Source organism: Chelmon rostratus, chromosome 8 (genome assembly GCF_017976325.1).
Source record: "Chelmon rostratus isolate fCheRos1 chromosome 8, fCheRos1.pri, whole genome shotgun sequence".
Lineage (NCBI taxonomy): Eukaryota > Metazoa > Chordata > Actinopteri > Chaetodontiformes > Chaetodontidae > Chelmon > Chelmon rostratus.
In genome coordinates, this window is record NC_055665.1 from 9,321,036 (window position 1) to 9,342,987 (window position 21,952).

The 21,952-nt window shown below is 45.7% G+C and overlaps 1 protein-coding gene across 2 annotated transcripts in view; it reads left to right on the forward strand.

Annotated features, from left to right (window-relative positions):
• The window catches only part of bcam (basal cell adhesion molecule (Lutheran blood group)), a 48,887-nt gene that overhangs the window by 16,408 nt on the left and 10,527 nt on the right, over nt 1–21,952 (forward strand). For both annotated transcript variants that reach the window (XM_041942863.1, XM_041942862.1), the window contains exons 2-9: nt 15,613–15,743; nt 15,922–16,138; nt 18,002–18,075; nt 18,206–18,302; nt 18,427–18,609; nt 20,012–20,133; nt 20,263–20,404; nt 20,942–21,057. In XM_041942863.1, the coding sequence (XP_041798797.1) occupies nt 15,613–15,743; nt 15,922–16,138; nt 18,002–18,075; nt 18,206–18,302; nt 18,427–18,609; nt 20,012–20,133; nt 20,263–20,404; nt 20,942–21,057 (1,082 nt within the window). The remainder of the gene's footprint in view (nt 1–15,612; nt 15,744–15,921; nt 16,139–18,001; nt 18,076–18,205; nt 18,303–18,426; nt 18,610–20,011; nt 20,134–20,262; nt 20,405–20,941; nt 21,058–21,952) is intronic.

The window sequence follows — 21,952 nt, forward strand, 5'->3', positions numbered from 1 at the left end:
ATGAGTTGTCTGCATGAAAACACAGTTGGCTTCAGTTAGAGACAGAAGGATATTTGAGGAAGCTGTCTGCATACAAATGAGCGTGGAGCTACTGTATCTACAGCTATAAATACATTGCAGCTAGCGACGTGTGCACACTGGTGTGTGTATTTTTCTGTAAACTCGGGTAGCATTGTACAGTGTGGTTGTTAATGGGTCTCTCCAGTAACCAGCCTCTCAGCCATTCTTACACCAGCCTCTCAGCGAGCCATGTGGTCTCTCTCCACTCTAATTAAACTCACTGTGGTTCCAAACTCCAACCAGAAAGACACAACCTCTGTGCCAGACTGTGTCAGCTGCTGCCAAAACCTGCACGTTGGTGTGTGTCAGAGAGAAAAAATTGAGAGGGGGTGCTCATAACCATATTTACTTCTCATTTTACTCTGTCAAAACGTAGCGTGGAAGAGTCTGGAAGAGGAGCAGCGGGGGAAAAAACAAATAAAAATGTGGGAGAGGAGACAAAGCAGGATCTGCAGTAGACAGTATATTCAAATGGGCGTCTGATGGAGGGAAAGAGGGAGTTTAGTGGATTTAGAAATCAAGACGAAGAAAGAGAGGAATGCGGGGGAATAGTAATTAACTCTGAATTATTCTATCTCTGAGGGATCAGGGGGATTAATAGGGGCTTTGGTTTGGATTCTGCACCTTTCGCTCTGTTTCAGCACGGGAGTCTGGTTCCTGTACGTAAACGTGTGTTTGTCTGTGTGCATGCATGCATGTGTGTGTGTGTGTGTGTGTGTGTGTTCGCATGTGTCTCACTGTACTCCAGAAGGCTCCATGTGTCTGTGCCAGTGGGCTTGTGACCATATCTGCCTGCCAGCCAGCCAGCCAGCGATTGTGTGTGTATTGATGTGTGACTTTGTACCCCCCACTTACTGAAGTTCATCCAAGCATTATAAGTTAATCCGCCATAATAGGCAAAAAGACAGAAAGTGGGGGAGAGCGGTAGGTAGGGGGAGAAGGAACTGGGGTGGGAGGTGGGGCATCAAAAGGTACCGAGAGTGTCTTTCTGTGAGTGTGTGTGTGTGTGTGCGCGTAACAGTCTGCTGTGTGTGAGGTATGCCAGGCAGGAGACTACAGATTTAGGGCTAGACAGACCGTTCTAAATCTCCGGCTTATACGCTGTTTTGGGACAGCAAGTGTTGATAGCCCAGGCAGGCAGACAGCTCATGTCGTTCAGATGAATTCATGGCTTTGGCCGCTGCGCTATCGCAACTATAAATCTACCCAAATGCGATAAGGAAACACTGATTTAAGGGGGAAAGGAGGTGCAAATGTTGTTTTTTCTTTACCAGTGGTGGAGTATGAAGAGGTGGGAAAGATAAGTTGGAATCTTGCGGCTCAGCTGACGTATGGGGGTCAGTGGTGGCGATGAATTAGCACAGGTTACAGGAAGAGCAAAGAAAACACTTGAGGCCTTTGTTGTTTGCCGGGCTGAAAAGTCACCCATTGCTAGTGCACAATGACCGAGCTCACGCTGGAGCGTTGGTTTCCCGTATCTCTCAGCCTCACACTGAGTGTTTCCACTGTCAACACTGCAGAAGACTGTTTGTCCAAGCCAGGAGGGGCGTAGGGGGGGGTTGTAGGGCCGGAGGGCAGGTGCAGGGGTAATTTTGTGATGGCGGAGGAGTGGAGGTGGGCTTTATCCAGCCTGTCGGGAGGCAGTGACCCATACTGTATGCACCCTGTCTCTCTATCTCTTGATTACTCCCTGTTTTTTTTTGTTTTTTTTCACCGTGGCCTTGCTTGAATTCAAGATTTCCAAGCTCCTGCTAACATGCACTTGAATATCTTTTCAGGAACACACACACTCTCACACACACACAAACACACACACACACACACAAAGAGACACGCTCCTTTTCAAGCTTTCATTTCCACACTCTTGTGCCCTGTTCTTTCTCCTTTGCCCTATCTCCCTGCCAATGTGTTTGCCCCTTCCTCTCTATCCCTCTATCTGTCCCTCACACACGGGCTTTACCAGCCTGCTGCGCACCATGCCTTGTTTTTTTTTTTTTTTAATGGAGCAATGGATGGATAAGAAAACTGCAAAAGGATAAGGGATGTAGAGAAAGGAAAGAAAGGAGGAACAAATCAAAGCGTACTCCAGTGGCCTGTTATCTCATTACAGCGGTACTGGCTTGTCACGCCCGGCTGACTGGCCCCCTAAGGAGCGCCCTCGCCCCCTTATAAGACCCCCTTTATTCAGCAAGCGCTCTCGTATTTCAGCTCGGGCACAAAGAAGGGCAATTCTCTCTGGTTTCTGAGCTGTCCACACCCGATTTGTGTATCCTAGCTCAGCCAAGGCACATACGCAGAAGCCTTGTTAGTCGCTAGTTATGAAATGATGCTTGCGGATAATGGAGGCTAATAGGGAGAGTGGGTATCCATTTGTTCCACCATTTTCTCTCCATTCCAGCCCTCTTGTATAGTCCCATGTGGGTATTAGAAGAGCGCTTCAAGAGGGAACTGCTGTCAGCTGAAGTAGTGGAAACGGTGTTCCTCTCACTGGCTTTTCTCCCTCTTCTGCCAAAATGAAGGCTCATTAGAAGTGAAGGGAGGGCTGCTTCTAAATGAGATGGGCAGAGTGCTACTCAGCACTCCTACAGAGAGTGAATGAGAGACAAGAGAGAGCAGGAGAAAGACAGTGAAGAGAGAGAGAGAGAGGATGCAGATGGAGTGATTTGGCTTGAGCGGAAGGATATGAAAATATACACAAGCAAGGGCAGTATCGCTATTTTACTCAGTGCATGAGATAAAGGCAAAGGTGGAACAGTTGGACTGTGTCCACACTGAAAATCCTCTTAAAATGAAGCATCCATGCGAGCATTTTCTGGATGGGATGTGGATGAGGACCACACGAAAACACCAAATCAAGTGAAAAACTGCTAAATCTTGTCTTCAGGAGGACAGTTAGTCTGACGTTGCGCCTCTGTTTTGTCCCCCCGTCATCTCTATGACCTCTTATTTTGTGTTTTAGTGAGGCTGAACTCACACTTCAGCTCTCGTTAACTCTGTTTCTGTTGTCAGACAACCGAAAAAAGCACCAAACAGTGATTCCAGCGTGCTCGCACATTTATCTAGCGAGCTGCTTTTCACCAGATTTACAGTGGAAAAGCAGCTTGCTCGATAGTAATGTCATACTCACAAGGAGCGCAATCATGACACAAGCAACAGTAGCGTCCTGGCGTTATTTACCCACAGTCCCTCTGCCCCCTCCCCGTGTTTGCCTCAGCTTGTGCAGTGTGTGTATAACCTGTCTACCCGGGAACGGGCCCTTTTGTCAGACCAACAAAACACCTCGGCGCTACAATTCGATGCAAGGCGACTGCTGGGAGGGAAAAGAGGGCGACGGAGGGGGGCCTGTGGCGTTTGAGGAATTGAGCTGTTGAGATGTGAAGGGCAGGCAGGTGTGTTTGTGCGTGTGATTCGCTCCGTTTGTGAATGCAACAGTGATCGTACTGTAAATAGGCTACTGTAAATAGAGCTTGACACTCATCCCTGGACTCACCAGTATTAAAATACACACGGGTTGGCAGGACAGCCTGTTTCAGCCTCTACTCTTTGCGTGTGTGTTTTTTGATGGTAGGGTCCCGAGCAGAAATTCGAGACCCGCCGAGAGACATGCTGGCCCGCTTTCACCTTTTCCTCACCTTACAACTTATCTCAAATCTTATTTCCCCTCTGGAACAAAAGTGTCTGCTTTTTTTTGAAAATTTAAACACAATGTGAGCTATTGTGTTGTTAAAGACATACATACACAAAGACAGCCATGGCCCCCGCTCCAGTGGGTTGTTTATTACAGTAAATGGGCGTAAGAGCTGCCTTACGCTCAGTATTTATCCGTACAGTATGCTTGGAAATGACTTGATTCAAGGATAGAGGGAGAGGGGAAGCGAGAGAGACGGCAGCACTTTGTCCTAACCCTTTTAGCGAGATTAGCTGCAGTCCCAACGTCTCTCCCCTTATTTATACTCTGAGTCAGCCTTTCTCCTCACCCCCCCTCTCTCTGACAGTCTCTCCTGACTGCAAAAGACAGAGGTGGCGGTAAGTTTTACTTTGAAAAATACTTTTAAACCATTACAGTAACAAACGGCAGTAAAATAAGAGGAGTGCAGACTGTCTGTCCTGCAGCGCCTTCGAGTCTCACATCAGCAATTTGGCTGAAGTTTAGTTGAGAGTATTTCTTATTCCCTCAAGATAACTGACATCTCTGTCCCGAGTAACCTCTGTTAAAGCATCTCCATCGCCATAACAGCGGTGACCCTGCTCTGCGCTGCTTTGTTGCCACTAAACAACCTGGAGCCATGCAAGTTTGATTAAAAACACGAGCGAAAGGACGGCGAATCCCGAGGACATCCTCCCTTGGAAACATGCTTATTGTTTTCTGTCTTTCTACCAATGACATCCCTCCACAAAGTAAAATGGAGTCATAAGTACTGAAGCTTGTAAATGAACACTCATTGAAGATAGTTGAAGTGACCAAATGGCCAGAGCTCTTTGAGAAACCACTCAATGACATACACTTGATAAATCTCCAGCACTGTAATGTCTAGAGAGTATCGTGAGGTTATTTTATAGCATCACAATACATTACTGTCCAGTGTAGATGTCATTATTCCATGGTCACCAGCATCTGAAATGTATGTTTCATGTTAGAAGCTGAAACTGAACCAGTCAGTCATTTTTTCTGTGGCTCAGGAGGAACTTTGTCAGTTCTGAGAAAATACCCCCAGTGATGTCACCAGGGTCAATCTTGGCTTGGTGTTGGAGACAGAACAAAATAAATACAGGAAGCCTCTGTGTGCTAGTCCAACAAAAGAAGCGAGTCATCCAATATAGTGCAGCCGTGAGATCTGGTCCATCACTGCCCTTCTTTCAAAATCAAGTCTGTTGTGTGGAACCACGTACACGAACACAGCGTTTAGAATACTCCAGTTTTCCCTGCCTCCATTGGCAGTCCCTTGTCATCCGTCCACCATCCATCCATCATCTTTCCAGGGCTGCACTTGGCCTTTTGGGGTCCTGAGCGGAATTTATAATGGCTCTCTCATCACTGAATGTACCTCATTACAATACCCCATTATGGACGCCAGCAACATTAGCGGCAACATATGCAACCAGATTGCCTCTGCCAAACATTGCATATCATTGTGGCCCATTAAAGCGAGCCATTTACCTTGATAAATAGGTAGAGGCGGCGGGGAATTGAAAAGACACAAGGGACCCTCTCCTTCCCTCACTCCATCTTTCTCCTTCTGCTCCAATTTTAACTCCTGCATCTATAGCAGGGGAGCCTCTGTGCTACATTTCCCCCTCTCTGGTTTGATGCTCATGCCTTTGCATCAGCGTCCTCCTGTATCTGCCTGCTCTCTCCTCTGAGACCCTCGAGCCCTCCTGACTTGTTCTCATCCAAACTTTGCATCGCACTGCCGCAGTCGAACTCTCCTCGTCCGCCCATCCCTCCGTTCCCGCCGCCTCTCTCCTCCTGTTTCTAAATTCTGTTTCTCGCCAGGGGCTGTGTTTCAAGGAAGGAGGGAACGGCGAGAAAGGCTGGGAGAGAGGGGGGAGAAAAGGACAGGGTGTGTTAATTGGAGCGCCTGGGGCGAGAGGGGTGGAAGGAAGAGGGAGAGGAGGGAAAGGAGGCCCAGATTCAGGGGCCCCCAAAACATTAAATATTAACACCTTTTCTCATCTCTGCCCCTTAAGTGACATCTACTGATTGGGTTCTCTCTCAGTCGATCAGGACACACACACACACACACACACACTCCTCCCTCTTTGGCCAAATTGAGTTCCCTCTGAAAATGAAAGGCAGCCAGGAGGAGACATAGTGGGGTAATTGGTGGACCCTCTCTGTTTTGTGCCCTTTGATTCAAAATGTAATGAAATTCCTCTTGATATTTTTATATGATCTTGCTCGTCATTCACTGCTATGGACTTGCTTTTTTTTCTTTTTGCTGCTACCTCCATTGTATTAAGACCCAAAAGTGAGCCCTAATAGGAGCAAGACACTGGCTATTGTCGCGCTAACTCACCGATAATGGAGTCACATAAAATGGCAACAGATTATGCCAGCTGAAAGATATTAGCTTTACGAATGGCCCAGATATTTTGTGTGAGAGATGATTTCACTTTTACGCAGCTAACTCTAATGGGGAAGGACACTCAGAGAATCCTTTGGTTTATCAGCGAGACAATATATCAGAGCTGCTTTTGCAGAAGCACTTACGCAGCACTAAAACTCACAAGACTCATGTATTCATAGCTCTATTTATAATCTCTTTACAAGGCGTCTTGGCTTTGTTTAATTTTTTTCTGCAGAACGGGGCGGAAGACTGCAATGTCAGCTCGCCGAATTCGTATTCTGCTCATGCACCCTGTCTCCGTTTTCCCTTTTTGTTTTTCTTCCTCCTCGCTCCTGCCATCCATCCTTGTCGTCATTTTCTTCTCCTGACTCACAGGCTCATGTTCGGAGAGGACAAACACACCCCCTCCCACCCCAGCGCCCACACAAACACGCTCATTGACCACACAGCTCTAAAATCTCCTGTTTGACCGGGGTTGACTTCTCCCCTCGTCGCCCAGACAACGGGACCGGCGAGGGGGAATCTCCAGATCGACAAAGGAGTGCGTGAGGGGCCGACCTTGTAGCCCACTTCACACTGTTTGTCTTGAGCCCCTAAACTGCCGTGAGATGACACAACACACACACCAGTAAAGCTGTGATTTATCTGTCGCGACTGCACACACTGTGATGTCACCTCTCTGCCCTCTCAAAACTCTCTCACACACAAAGAAATCCACGCACCCGCTGCTTGGCTCGCAGACCTCATTTGCCAAGTCATTGAACTTTTGCGATGACTTTGGGCTCTGCATTTTATTGCATCGAGTAGGACGCACAGATGCTAATACTGCTGGCTTTATGGCAGTGGGGAAGACTGATGCGTACCGAGGCTAATTGCTAATAGCCTTATGTTTGACTCAGCTGCATTACGTCAACGTCAAGTCCCTGGGAACATCAGACCTCTTCTAAAACTCGCGTGCTTGTTCCCGTCCTCTGAGGCCGTCCTCTGTCTCTCCTCAGGAGCTCAACTTGTGAATCCAAATGAAGTTGCACGCCTTTAAGCGCTAATCACGTAAAACTTGTTTCAAAGCGTAATTTATGTGCCAGACACGGAGAGGTACCAGGTTTCAAGCGAGAAGTTTGATATAAAGATTCATAAAACTGCAGCCTGACGGAAGAGACGGATGGCGCTAATACAAAAACTCTGGAAACAGAACAATAAAAGGTTACAAGATTCTTGTCTAACAAATAATAAATTCTATTTTCCCCTTACAGTGTCTCCTGTAGGCCCCATCTCCTCTCTTCCATCTACAACAGACACACATAGCCGGTGATTGTGTTGCCAATAAATAAAGTGATAAAAGACAGTCTCCTCTGTTAGACTCAGTTGACCTCCACAACCAGCTGCAACCTGAATGTGTGTGTGTGTGTGTGTGTGTGTGTGTGTGAGTGAGTGTGTGTTCCCGCAGGGACCCAGGTGTGAGTTTTACTTGTACTCAGGTGGTACATCGGCACAAGCCCAGACAGGAAGACATACAGTCCCCTCCATATCCTGTAATTGCGGTGCAAGGGCTTAACATGTGGCATCTGAGCATCCGGGATCAGTCTATCTCACCTTTAATCAAGACCACCCCCCCCCGACTCTTTCCCAACACAAACAGAAATCACACATAACCCTCATAAAACACACAGGCCATCTATAAACAAAATTAGAGCGCCCTGTTTCACCAAGCAACGAAAGATATTACTGCGCTTGAATCCAATTAGAGGCTCAGATATCGTCTTTGAAGGACGACAGACCTCCGTTATCAGCCAGGGGAGTTATGGCTGCCGAGGTTTTTGACTGGCTTGTGAACGGTCAGGTGAGATTTACAAGACTGAGGCTGGTTCTCAGATTGCTGTAATTGGTACTTTAGAGGGCTGCTATCCATGTGTTATCGGGCAAAAAGAAAAAGTTTTTCAGGGGATTCTTGTTAAGTACAGTACAGTCAGACTCTTGCTTTTTGATGGTGTTCATTAGGAGTTGTAAGAGTTTCTTTTAACTCTTCCTTTCAATTCTCTCTCTGGTGAAGATGCAATAACAGGCTGAACCCTTCTGAATCAGTTTATTAGGCAAATAAAACCAGAGTTTGTCTTGGGAACAGCTCATCTGGGACTCTTACGACTGAAGACACTTGAAGTGCTTTATCAGTCCCACTTGGGGAAATTCCTTTCTCGTGGAACATCATAAGAAAATCAAGGCACAGTTGCAAGCACAAAAGTAGCGTACAAAGTGCAAACAACAGTCACTGTGCTTGCACAACTGCACATGTCTGCAGAAAGGTCATCCAGAAATCCATTGTGGTTATTCGCTGGTTATTATGTGAAGAATAAACTTGTTAATAAATCATTTTCTGTATGGAGCCACTGCATGGTAATTGGTGTTACAAGCATTGTTCCGGATATTTGAATTTATTTTATTGCTAGGGTATTAATATCTGCACACAGGATTGCTACATTAACTGCACACTATCAGACTTTCAGTGACACACGATAACGCGTGATTTGTATTTTTTCAGTAATCAAGGATTTAATTGCAAGTTTAAAAAATTGCATTTTATGGCTCTTCTTCGCATCTAATATCCTTCTGTCTTCACGTTGTCATTCTGTCTCCGGGCCTTTTCTGTCTTATTTTGCGTTCCTTCTTTCCGTCTAATTTGCATTAGATACACATCGGTGCTTCCCTCCCAAAGGTCAACACTTAGCAGGACACCAACAGACATCGCAGCACTTATTCTGCCATGCATGGCTCTTGTATGGATATGCTTGTCCTTAGAAGTATCCAAGAAGACGGACAGTGAGTGTCTGCCGTGTCTATTTCTGTCCGGTTTTCACTGAGTGTGTATGTTTTAATTTTTTGTCTCCTCGGTTGCTGAAAGTTCTACAAACTGTTTGGTTCTGTATATTCGTGCCAGTTGGGAAACTTCCTCTCTTTCCCTGTCTGTCATCTGTGCATCTGTGTGTCTCACTCTGCCTGTCTTTCTCGCTCTCTCCCTGGCCCTCTGTATGTGGCATCCATTGTTGGTGAGTGTCTACTAGTGTGTGTGTGTGTGTGTGCGTGTGTGTGTGTGTGTGTGTGTGTGTTTTGCTGCAGCTGCTTTTCCTAGGCTGCACCTGTTCTTGTCTCATCAGTCAGGCGTTGACAGACTCCAGGCCTTACATGGACCCACCCCGACACTGGCAGTCTAACCCAGCCTACCCCCTACCACACACACACGCACATATATCCTGCTGTGTGTGTGTGTGTGTGTGTGTGTGTATTTTCTCTTGCTTCAGCGACATGACTTGCACCCTTTGCAGTGTCCAACCACAACTGCATTATTTTCAAACAGCAACAACCAACGGTAGTTTTAACCACATTCGCAAACACCACCTTCTCTCAAGTGCGCACCCACCCAAGAGCCTCTCTCTGCCGCCTCACAGCTGGCCCTGTTGGGTAAATTTCTGAGATGGATCGAATTTGTTTGCCGAAATGAAACTCGCTGAGCGAACTGCATTTCCTGAAGAGTGCAGACTGTTCCCATCTAGCAGGGCAGGCAGACTAATGCGAGCGCTGAGCGAATGTGAAAGGCCCGTAAACATGAGATTTGAGTCAGATCCAGCCTGCAACATTAACAGGCCATTATCGGCGGTAGAGGTCCGAGGGCAATCTGCCACGCCCCGCTGCCATTGCTGAACTCTCTCTCTCTCACACACACAGGCCCCCAGCCCATGATGATGACGACTCCTGTGAGTCAGTCACATGGTGTCTGTGGTGATAGTAGCCATCACAACTTGTTGTGAGAGTGAAGCCACGTTTCTGCTTGTGGGCCACGTGTCCCAGTACTCACTCGCTGTCAATATCTCTGGCATAGAAAATGATTTATATCTCAGCAACTGATTGCTACCACAGCAACACTCGACGCATGTGTAGGACACTATCAGGCTGTGTGGTGCTTTCATGTACTACAACGTAACCGTGTTCACCGTCTTTCATTTGGTTTGTGACATAGAGTGAGAATCCTGTTGAGCTTTGCGGTGCAATCCCAAAATATGTTTGCTGTTACTGAAAATGTGAAAGTTAGCGAGCCGTTCTTCAGTCTGTTATGGTCTCGCCACACAGCCTGTCCATGTAGAAGCTACACCGTAAGCCCTTAATGATGAAGGTTAGCAGTTTGAGATATCAGCAATGTGGAATAAAGAAAGGACGGCAGCTATAATGAGATTGGGAAATGATTCTGCACATGTTGGATCAGTGGAAAGTGCTGAATGAAAAATGTGGAAGCTGTCATTACATGTTGTTGTTTTAATGGCCGCGTGCTGCCGGTGACTCAGCTCTCGTGACCTTGAGGCTGCGTCGTCCTCAGCAGGACGCTGTTTGCTTTGCCAACAGTCGAACACACTAATCCTGTTAGAGGCCAGGGATGTTTTGGACCACACACAAAACGCATGCACACAGGTGCGCACACACCTCCCGAAGTTCCTCGTCCGTCAGGTACAGCAGTGCCCTCCTCTTGCCCTTTTCAGCCTTTACGCTCGCTTCATAGATCAAGTCTTCCGCGCAGTCCCGCCACGATGTTGGCACTGCTGCGGATCGTCATGCTCCATCTCTGTGACACATGCCGACTGTAATCTAACACACTTCTCTCGCACCCCTAGCACCATCATCCAGGTGTATACAGTAGATTTATGTAAAGCTGAGTTACCCAGAACGTGCATTACTCTTACTTACTCTCTTGCAGGGTGGTGTTTGGGTTAGCAAGGAGACAGTCAGGTGCTATCAGTGAAAGAAGGTTCATGGTGGCTTCATAAGGAGGTTCTAGTTGAGTGACACTCATGTAGGTGAGGCTGAGTTTCCATACACACACTGTCTCTTGTTCCTTTTAACTCTCCCACTCCTTTTTCCCCTTTTCTTATTTTCTTTGTGCCTTTCTTCTGCCATCTTGCATTCCCTTTTTCTTTCTCCCCACACGCATGCGCAGACGAGATGCACGAGCGAGTTTGTGCACTGGGTATTAAAGAATGCTCTTTGAGAATGAGGGATGAAAAGAGGCGAGTCGGAGAGGGAAAGAGCCTCCTGGTTTGATGTCCAGAATACAACAGTAGGTGAGGGGGAGGACAAGAGAGGAAAAAGAGCGCAGGAGAGAGGATCCAGCTGGTTCTTTTCATAATGAGGGGCGCCCGCTTGTGTGTGTCTGTTTGTGTGTGAAAGGGAAAAGAGGGTGAACGAGGAAGGGATGCAGGCCGAGAGGAGAGTGGAAGAAAAAGGCAGAAGGAGACAGACAGAGCGAGTATTAAAGATGGTTTCGCATTAACTTTTCAGTAGATGTGGGACTGACTCTATGGGCCTCTTCCACTCTGCCACACTGCTTTGACTGCAGACTTCAATCTCCTTTTTTCTACACACACTGTGCTTAACTCAAGCTTTTTGGGGTGGTTCTGTTGCTCATAAATATCACATGCATTATAGATATACTGTAAGAGTGTGTGTGCGTGTGTGTGTGTGTGTGTGTGCGCGTGCGTGCGTGTGTGTGTGTGCAGGTCACAATCTGACTGTCTCGTTCCCATCTGTCTTTCTACCCGGTCATGCACCCCATCACACACCACCTCACACACACTTTCCCTCTCGTTTGGCTAAATCCGATTATCTGGCCTGCGTCAGCTAACGAGACCCCCATGAAGCTAGTCCTCCCCCCGCCGCCCCCTCCAACAGCCCCAATCACTCTCTTTCTTTCTGTCTCTCTCACTCACACACACACAGTGACAGCCAACAGCCTGTGTCTCTAAATACACAAACACACTTGTGCACACGCACACACACGTTGCTCCTGGCTCAGATTGGACAGAGGACTCCCTAATTATGCTTTAATTATCCGGCTCTGTCTGTCCAGCTGCCTCCTGCGTAAAACACAGAGCAGCAGCCCGACTGATCGCTGTGGACCAAAACATATTGTGAACACCAAAAGATGTGTGTGTGAAAGAGAGGAAGAGGGTGAGCGTGAGACGTACAATAAAATCAATTGAGAGGCGGAAGAAGTCTGCAAAGAGAGGAAGATGTGGTACAGATGGCACACATTATTGCTTTAACTGCCTCAGTAGCTGTTTACATGCATGTAGTGACCCAGCTATGATCAAAGGGAAAACAAAAACAAGTGTATATCAGGTGTGAAGTGGCAAATATACAAAAAACCATCCAGACATCCTTTTTATCCCACAAAAAGGGAATTAAGGCTTTTAGCTGCTCTGAAAGTGAAGATTCAGCTGTGTTTTTCAGCCTGGCAAGACTTTGTGTCAGAGGTAGAAAAATATGACACATGAATACACAGCTGTTAGTAGGACAGAATATTTCCAGAGGAAGTGAATGTGATCACTATTGTGTGACTTTCACAGAGTGGCCCACTCAGCAGATGAATACATGCCAGCTCACCTGAAATACCGTGGCTGCTTCATCAGCTACACTGAGTTAATAATATTTCTTTTTTTATAATACAGCAAGTCCGGTGAGGCTGTGCTTAGGTGCTTTTAAAGCAAAACCAGCAAAACTTATACAACAAATCAGCAGGAAGTGTGGCGGCAACGTTAGCTCTGACTACATGATGCTACAAAAAAGCTATGAGATAAAGTTTGAAATCGATCCATCCCTGAGCTTTAGTTTTAAAGTGAACCCTGCTTTGTACTGGCCCTCAAAGCAGTCTGAAGTAGTTTTCTAGTTGTTGTGGGGACATTTCCACCACGATAATCCACTGGGCCTCCACTTCCTTGATTGGTGGGAGTGGAGAAGGGTGGAAGACTTTTATGTTTTCGCAGCCAACAACAGAGAAATCAGCATGCAGTGTTCGCGATGTCACCTTCACATCTTCATGTTACCAGAGTTGGCGTTTTAGCGAGGAAAGTGGTAGTTACTGGATGTAACTCCAGTTCTATGAGTATGTCCGTAGCCTTCCACCTGCATGCTGCAGGCAGCCACAGTAAAGCACCTTTTTTTTAATATGGTTAAACATTTATCACAGTAATGACGGCATTGCAAAATCCATGTTGTGGCAGAATGGCTGCTGCTAGTGTGCAGTGTACACTAAGATTTCACAAATTTTGACGTCTGGTCACAGGAAAGTTGACCAACTGCCAATTTCCCCAAAAACATGGTGTGATGCACACCACTGATCCTATGAGTAAACTAAGTAACAGAATATCCCGCTAATGTTGTAGGCTGAGTGATTTATTTAAAAGAAGTTTGCCTCTACAGGCTCAGAGGTCAACACGGTCGTAGTAGAGAGAAATTTCTCACAAACATTATCAAGCCTCCAGCTGGAGATTCTTGTTTGCATGTGTTTTCAAAAGTACCCTCAGTATCTGGGTTAAGATTTCGGCTCTCTATGGATGTGCCAGTAAGTCACTTGATTTAATGTGGTATGTGTACGAGTGTGTATTTTTCCCATGCACCACTTTACGGGACTCTTAAATCCTGAGTGCTGCCTTTAAGCGCAACGCTTCGTTCGCCTGCACATTCTTGTGCGTTTGCTCGTCCGGCTCTGCTGTTTGTATTGGCGCAGAAACAGAGGAGGATTTTCTTTTGGGCTGCATCCCTCTCACAAAGTGGAAACATGAGACTCGGTTTGTAAAACTAATGTTGTCACACATGCGAGCCAGCGAGGTAATAGAAGGAAATGTTCGGAGAGAGAGGGGTACTGGACATGGGGGACAAAAAAGAAGAACACGAGAAAAACGGGATACGCAGGATAGAAATAGAGGCAAGGGAAGTGAAAAAGTAAATGAAGAGGAAGTGAAAGTAAACGTGGGGAGAGACATGAGATCTTTTCATCAAACGTCAACGCCTGACTGACCCTTGACCTCCGTGTGTTTTGTGGGTCATGGTGAATCACAGCATCTGACCCGGGTGGAATGCGTCTGACTAACACACAGCGCTCAGCAAAAAGTGTGCATCATCGCCTCTATATGTCCTCTCTGCCTCCTTTTTTCTCCCTCCGTCCTTCGCTCTCTCTCCTCCTCACAGCAGAGTGATAACAAGGCGGTCGTCCCTCAGCTCCTCTCATCTCTCTTTGGACATATCTTGAGCAAACACTCTTTCATCCTCCCCGTCTGCATTTTTTCTGCCCCGTTATTAAAACTAGCCTGTCAAACAAATATGATTCCCCCGAGCCCGTCCTCCCCACTCTGGCAGTTTCACAACAAATAAATTATTTAAATGTAGATTTTGTAGTCCAGAAATTGATGGCATGATTAATTTATGTTATCATACATAGTATGGAGCTGAGTTGTTCGTTAGCGACATATATGTCCAACACATGCTTGTTGATTTGACTGTAGTTCTCTGGATTTTTAATGATACCTTAATGTGTGGAGTGTTTGCAGCATAGAAATATTTTGCTGAGTGTCTAATTGTAGATTATTTCTGTGAAAGTGCTTTATCTTACAGTAAACATGGCCCCATTACTCTGTGTATTTTCTTCCTGGGATACCAGTTAATTTTATCCTATGCCTGGCAAGCTCTGGATTTCACGTAAGACTGCCAAAGTGCACATATGAAATATGCCGTCCACATGTCTTTCTTTGCAGATGTTCCTCTGTGCTTCCCTACCATAGGATTTATGGCACTGCATGTGCTGCAGTCACTTCATTAGCAGAAATGGAGCTCCTTTCATTCCTCTGGCTCCCCTTCCCTCTTTTCCTGCCCCTCCTCCCCGTAATGCAATCTCTTTGTCGCTCCGTGCATTTATCCATAGCTAGATGTGTGGAGAGTCCGAGAGCTATAGTGTTCCCTATCCCCACAGGAACCACTTCGGGTCCACCCTGTGCCCTAGCTGCAGCTCTCCCATTGATATCTGGGGCACTGTGTGCATCCTAATGTCCCTGTTGAATGGAGAACACTGACAGTGACGAGGGCCTTCCAGCTTCCTCAGGGTCCCTTAACAGTTTTTACAGCAGTTCATACATCTTAAAAGGAGAACTGATACTTATAGCTGCTGTAGTCTGTTTGGATTTATAGCAGTTACAATAAATTCCAATGGGCAAAAGCCATGTAACTACATCCATAAAGCGCTTCTCAGGCCACTCCTGCAACACAGTCCACTTGTTTGCCATTGATTCAAAAGTTTGGTATGTTCAAGCAGCCACTGTGGTTTTATTATTTCTTATTTCCTCCAGTCCGTCTTTGAGATGCAATGTTGATTGTGTTTGTGCCTTTTCCAATTACTGTTTTGTATTTAAGCATTCTCAATACCATCACGCCATACTTCTTGTGTCATGTCATAATCCAGTAGTCAGTGAGACCAATCGATCTTCCTGTTGTAATGTAGTAGGATTTCACCTTAGTTCTGTGTCTTGTGCTGTGCCACGGCGTCACTCAGCTATATGTTTTTAGCTTTAGCAACATGATACAGAGTGGTATTGATGCCATTTGGTCAAATGAAATGCATCTCGAGTATTTCCTCACATTCTTTGTTTCTGTCTTTGCGTGGTTTTCTCAACAGTGTGTAGCGGGGCTGTGACCGTGAAGGTGGCTCCTAAAGTGGAGGTGTTGAAAGGCGAGACTGCCAAACTGCCCTGCACATACAGTGTCTCTCCACCATCAAGCAACGCTGTTGTTGAATGGTATTACATTGTAAGTAATTTCCAGATATTAATGTTCTTTTTCCAAATGAAAGTTTGTCATATCCAAATCATTAGGTCCCTTATTTCTTCTCACTTATGTCTTTTTCTGTCTTTTTTCCTTCTTCCGTTACTCCTCGTGTTTCTCCCACCCTCTTCCTGTACCTCCTTCTGTCTCTCCATCCATTCAGGAGGAGCATGGAACCAGGAAGCGCGTGGCTTTCCGCTCCCAGGACGGCGAGGGAAAAAGCGACGATGGCACCATCCTGACTGGGCGGGTCACCATCGGACAGGACTTCACCTTGACCATCTCCTCGGTTCAACCCACCGACGAGCTCGTCTTCTACTGCTACGTCACCACTGGCCCCGCTGGGGTTGGAGATGCCTCCACCATGCTCAAAGTCTTCTGTGAGTCGGCCGGTGCCCTTTGGCCTTTTTTATGGCATTAGCGTGACCTTTTCAGAGAGCCCCCTGCCCTCTCCCTCACTCTCCCATTCGTCGGTGATGTGAGGAATTAATGACTTGTTTTGTTACTGTCACTGCCGCTAAAGGTTTATGGCTTTAATCAGATCTGCGTGTGTGTTCATGCATGCTTTCATTTAGTGGATGGTGCATGTGCATGGAATTAATTTTGCTAATTGCATTTGCAAATACTCTAGTACAGTAACTCCATCCAAAAACCTCTTCATAGACACGTAGTATCATAATTTGTCACAATTGTCTACATCTGTCAAGAATTGAGCAAACTTGAGCTAATTACAGCACGTGTGGAGCCCTTTCCAGTGCTTTGGGTTACCACTTTCCTTTGATAAGTTCCCCAGAGGTCAATTAACCACAATCTAATCACTCTTGACATAACTGATGAATAGTTCGATCACACCTGTCATGTCTCATATATCTCACCTTAATAACGGTCCAGATTTATCACCGAGGCGCCGGGGGCTGACCCTTGGTGCTCGCTGCTGTGTCCTTGTCCCTCCCACAGAAACCCCCACAGCAACATCAATCATACTTTTAGCACTCAGTGGCCTAACCAAAATGAATATGACTCATTTGCATGTCGGATTGGACTGATCAATCTCTCTGTAGAGGGAAAGTTTGCGTCGGGAACGTAGCGAGACGGCCCTTTTCTTTAGTCAAGCTTCCTCTTGGAAAAATAGCTCACAAGCTATCCATTAACATGGATATGCACTCGGAGGCACTGGAGTTTAAAGCAGTCCCATAAAATAAGCTATTAATTGAGAATGGGCAAGTCAGTAGTAGACAATACCTCAATTCAGTGCTGTTTAACAAGGGTCTCTTTAGATGCACTTAATGCCCACAGTTGTAAGAAAACAGCCTGTCTCACAAACCAACTATTATTCTTTGTCTTTGTTCATTTGACAACTTGACTCACTGGGGATGAATTATAGTGTGTCTGTCCTGCCTTAACTTAATAGGGCTGAGTTATGAGCTCTCCTGAGAGTTGAGATGTGCCATTGATAGCCTGGTTTCTCTCTCTACAGTGGTGTACAGTAGAGCGTAAACAGCAAAAATACACTAGAAAAGAATAAAAATAATCCTGTCTGTATGTCTCTGTGCGTCTTGTGCTGTCTTAACTCTCTCATATCATTTAAAGTACTTACTTTAGGTTTAAACCGTTATTCGGCTGCATGTCAGAGGCTGTAAAAGAGAGTTTTCGTCATGTTCGGAGTGTGAAGCGTGAAGAAACCAGCTTTTGAATGTTAACAACTCCTCATCGTGCATGTAAATTACTGTGCGCACTTATGGCTGCCTGCATTGCACGCTAAGTGGAAAGGGAATGACTGTAAAAATGCTTCAGTTTGGAGAGCAGTGATACAAAAAGGGCTAAAAACAAAGAGTTGAGCGAGTGAGACAGAGAGAGGAATACCCATCTACTGTTTATTTTTATAAGCAGTCGACAGCTGCCGGCAGCGATAAGATGGCCTTGCATGTGAACAAGTGAGCTCGGGAAAAAAAGCAGAGAAACAAGAGGGAACGCTCACACCTGTGGTTGTGTGTGAGCCAGAGAGGGGGTGTGCTTCTTTTTGTTATTTTACCCTTATCAGCTCATGTGAACCAGAACACCATGGAATAATGTGAAGCAGGATATTTACTGCTCGGCTTAATTAAGAAGGTCAGCAGGCATGTGGGTCGGACTGCATATCTGGAATTGGCTTGTGTGTGCGCTCGCATCGGCGTCAAAGGTTTTCCTCGCAGTGAATCATAATGGTATAATAATGATTTCTCCCCTCCCGTTTCCTGTGTCAGTCGCTCCCGAGAAGCCAGAGCTCACGAGGCCGTCGAGCCAGGCCATTACTGCAGGAGAGACTACCAGCTCTGAGGTGTGTGTGTGTCTGAAGTCTATAAATGTGTGTGCGTCCTGCGTGTGAGTGCGTGTTTTCTGATTTTCATTTGAACACCGAAGATGCACATTGCATTCAATTGACTTTTCGCCCCACCTGCATTTATCAGATTGGTACCTGTGTGACAATGAACGGACATCCCCAGCCAAGAATTATCTGGTTCAAAGATGACCAGCCCCTACCCGAGGTCAAGGACAGGAAGGAGAGTATGTGTCCTCTGGCTGTTTGGTAGAATTTCATGAACAAAAATATAATCTAACATCACATGCTGCAGAAAGCAGAGGATAATCTGTGTGCTTTACTTTCTCCCCTCTGCCCCCTCTCCGTCAGAGACCTACATGATTCCCTCGGTGGTGAAGGAGGCCTCCGGTCTCTACACCATCAAGAGCACCCTGTACATGCAGCCCACCAAGGCAGACAAGGACTCTGTGTTCCAGTGCACCGTGGAGTACAGCATGCCAGGAGACCAGATCAAACAGAAGAAGTCCAACACCATCACCATCAACCTCAACTGTGAGTGGAGGCCAGGAACAGGAGTTTTAATTAGTGGGAGCATTGGTGCTGGTCTGTGACTTCGGACAGAACCGGGCTAGCTGAGTCTACCTGTTTTCAGTCTTTATGCTAAGCTAAGCTCCCTGGATGGTGGCTGTAGCTTTTTTGCTGGACAGACACAAGTATTGATCTTATCCAACACTCGGCAAGGAACTAAATAAGCGGATTTCCCAAAATGTCAAACTATTGCTTAAAATGTGATTGGACAGCATCGCTTCAGGACTCTATCTGCTTGTTTATCAAGGGACAGTTTCTTATCAGACCAGTTTGCTGCCCCCTCTCCTGCACCAGGCAGATGTGAGATTGAAGAGAAAAAGCGACAGATCACTAAGAAACTAATGTTTTCCTGAGGTGCAGCTTTACTTTCAAAATCTCCAGTGGAAGAGGTTTTTGCTATTGTGTGTATGTGTTATTTGCTTTACGGTTCCATGATTGTGCTGGTGTGCAAACACATACGGGAGCTGCAGAGTATGGTTTATTAATTCATGCCTCCAGGTTGGCCTTTGTTCTGTATGTAAGTCTGAAAGCTAGTGTGAGGCAGTGCTTCGGCACAGCGGAGCTTTGGGCCGAAAGAGTGCTGACATGAGCGTGCACATATGCTCACAATGATAATGCTAACATGCTAATGTTTAGCAGTATAACCATGTTCACCATCTCAGTTTTCACTGTTAGCTTTGCTAACACTTGCTGATTAGCATTAAAAACAAAAGTGCATTTCAGCCTAATAGAAATTTGCTGGAATTTAGTCACAAACAGAAGCATTAGATAGTCCATTAAAAGGCAAAAATGCCAACCTGCTGGTGGCCCTGGAGGAGAAGTCAGGGGATCACTAAAGTCAGTAGGATTTATCCTCTGGTGACCATAAAAATCTGTACAAAATTTCATGGCAATCCATCCAACAGCTGTTGAGATATCTTAGTCTGGATCAAAGTAGTGGAGACTGACATTCACAGAGCCGCCAGCATGGCGGAAAAGGCTTTATTTATCTTTGAAAAGAAATCTAATTAGTTCTAGTTCTGTAAAGCCTCTCCCTGTCTTCCATACTCATCCTACTTTTTCTTTTTAAGAAAAACACGTGCCCTTTAAAAATGAATATTGTCAACAAACAGCTATTAGTGTTATCTTCCTGGACCCATTTCACTGGTTGCATATCTTTCCTACTGCAAAACACTATACTTTAATGCAGCCACAGCGGAATTTAATATTCAGCTAAAGAAGAGGGATGAGACAAGGAAAGAGGAGTTCAGTAAAACACCCCTCCTGGAATGCATTACACATCCCTGAGTGATGCCATGCAGTATAACAGAAAATGTATCCAAAGGAGGAATTTTCACCTGTTCCATGTCTGTTCTTGTCCATCTAGATCCCTCTGAGAAAGCGACCTTTTCCCTACTCAGCAATGATCCGGTCAAAGAGGGCGACTCTGTTACCATGAAGTGTGAGACTGATGGGAACCCTCAGCCTGAGTTTGACTTCACCAAAGACGTACGTGTGCATTTCCTGTACACATACGCTTGTTTGAGAGAGAAATTGAGTTGGTTTTCCTGCTTTTGCTCCATGTATCCCAACTTTTCTATAAAACTGCTCACCACCTTCATGTTCTTCCACCTTTAGGAACAACCCGTCAGCGGTCAGGGTGGTCTCCTGACGCTGAAATCTGTCAAGCGCACAGACGAAGGCGTGTACAAGTGCACGGCCATAGATTTCGATAACATGGAAGCTGACCTGAGTGGAACCATCAGCCTCACTGTCCACTGTGAGTGAGCTGAAAACACACACACACACACACACAGCTGCAGAATTAAGTAAACACACATTTACTTCCTGTTTGTGTGTTTTGTGCCTTTGCGCAGCGGAAGCCGTTCTTTTAATCTGTAAATCATAGAATTAAAAGGGTTCAAACTGAATGAGCTCTAATCAAATCCTTACAGGAGGCCGATATCTAATTTTTCACAGTTCATCTGTTACTTTAATGTTATCCCAACTACACTCCAACTTTGATTTTATCACACACATTAAGCGGAGATAGCCTAGAAATAACATGGAATAGACTTAGCTTGGATTTTGAAATGGGCTTAACTTCAGAGTAAGTGCAATTAGCTTTGTACTTCCAAAAAAAAATTAAATATTCTTCTTAGTACAGCTGTTTTAACAGCCTTATTACATGGTTGTTTAAGCAATGAGAAGCTTTTTAATTGTAAGTACCACTTCTCTAACTAATGTATAGAAGGCCCGAGGTTGTCGCGTGTCTTCCTCCCTCTCTCTCAGTTGCTTTCCATTTTCTCTCCGTCAGACATTGACCCGGTGACCGTGACCGCTGTCCAGCCTGAGGTCGTCATGCTCGGAGACAAGGCGGAGTGGCAGTGTAAGACCAAGGCCTCTGCTCCTCATACTGTTCACTGGAAAAAGGTGGGCTCCATTCCTTTCCCATTTGGTCATTTTGTGATTCTGGTTCAGTTTTTTTAACAACAGTACCTTTCTTCTTTAGTTAAGACAAAATGCCCTAATGTGACACACACGGTGTCACATGATGTGTGCGCAGCTGTTACACAACACTAGAGCCTTCAAAGACAGTTGTGGTCCTGCAACACAAGCTGCACTCTGTTGTATCCAATTGCAGCAACTGGAGCGCAGACACTGGCGTTTGTTCCGTTTTGTGAATGAGAAAAAAGCGACACTGATGCATATCTTACGCTGTCGTATGTAGTATTGTATAATAATGACACTTTACACAGAATTTATCATAAATGCTAAGAATTGTTCCGTTTGCCAAAATAAATCGAATAACCACGTATGTGAGAGATGTGCAAGCTCAGTGTGTGTCATGCACGGGTTCATTTTTCCAGTAGCAGGATAACAGATGATCAGGATGATAAATAATTAAAATACTTTCGATTTTGCTGCACTATGAGTGCATGAGTGAGGCAGGTTAAAGGTAATAGCTAATAGCAACAAAAAGCACTCCCTCCGGTGTCTCTTTTCTATGGCAAACAAAATATAGGCTCTGAAAATACCCAAAGAAAAGAACTCTTACAGTCTGCTTGAAGAGGCTCAGTACTTTGTGATACCGGTGCAGTAGCAGTGGTGTTTTTTGGTATTCATCTCTTCTCCCCCACTTGTGATGTGCAGACTGTTCCTCCAGTGTCAGGCCTGTGGTTGTATTCTCTGTATCTATTGTTGTGTCTCCTGGGCACAATAGAAACTCGCCGACTGCTGGTTTTCTGGGTAGAGAATGTGTTTGTTCTTTGTAAGAAGGATTCCTATGAGAAGGAGTTGAGAGGAATTGCAAGAGACAGGTTCATCA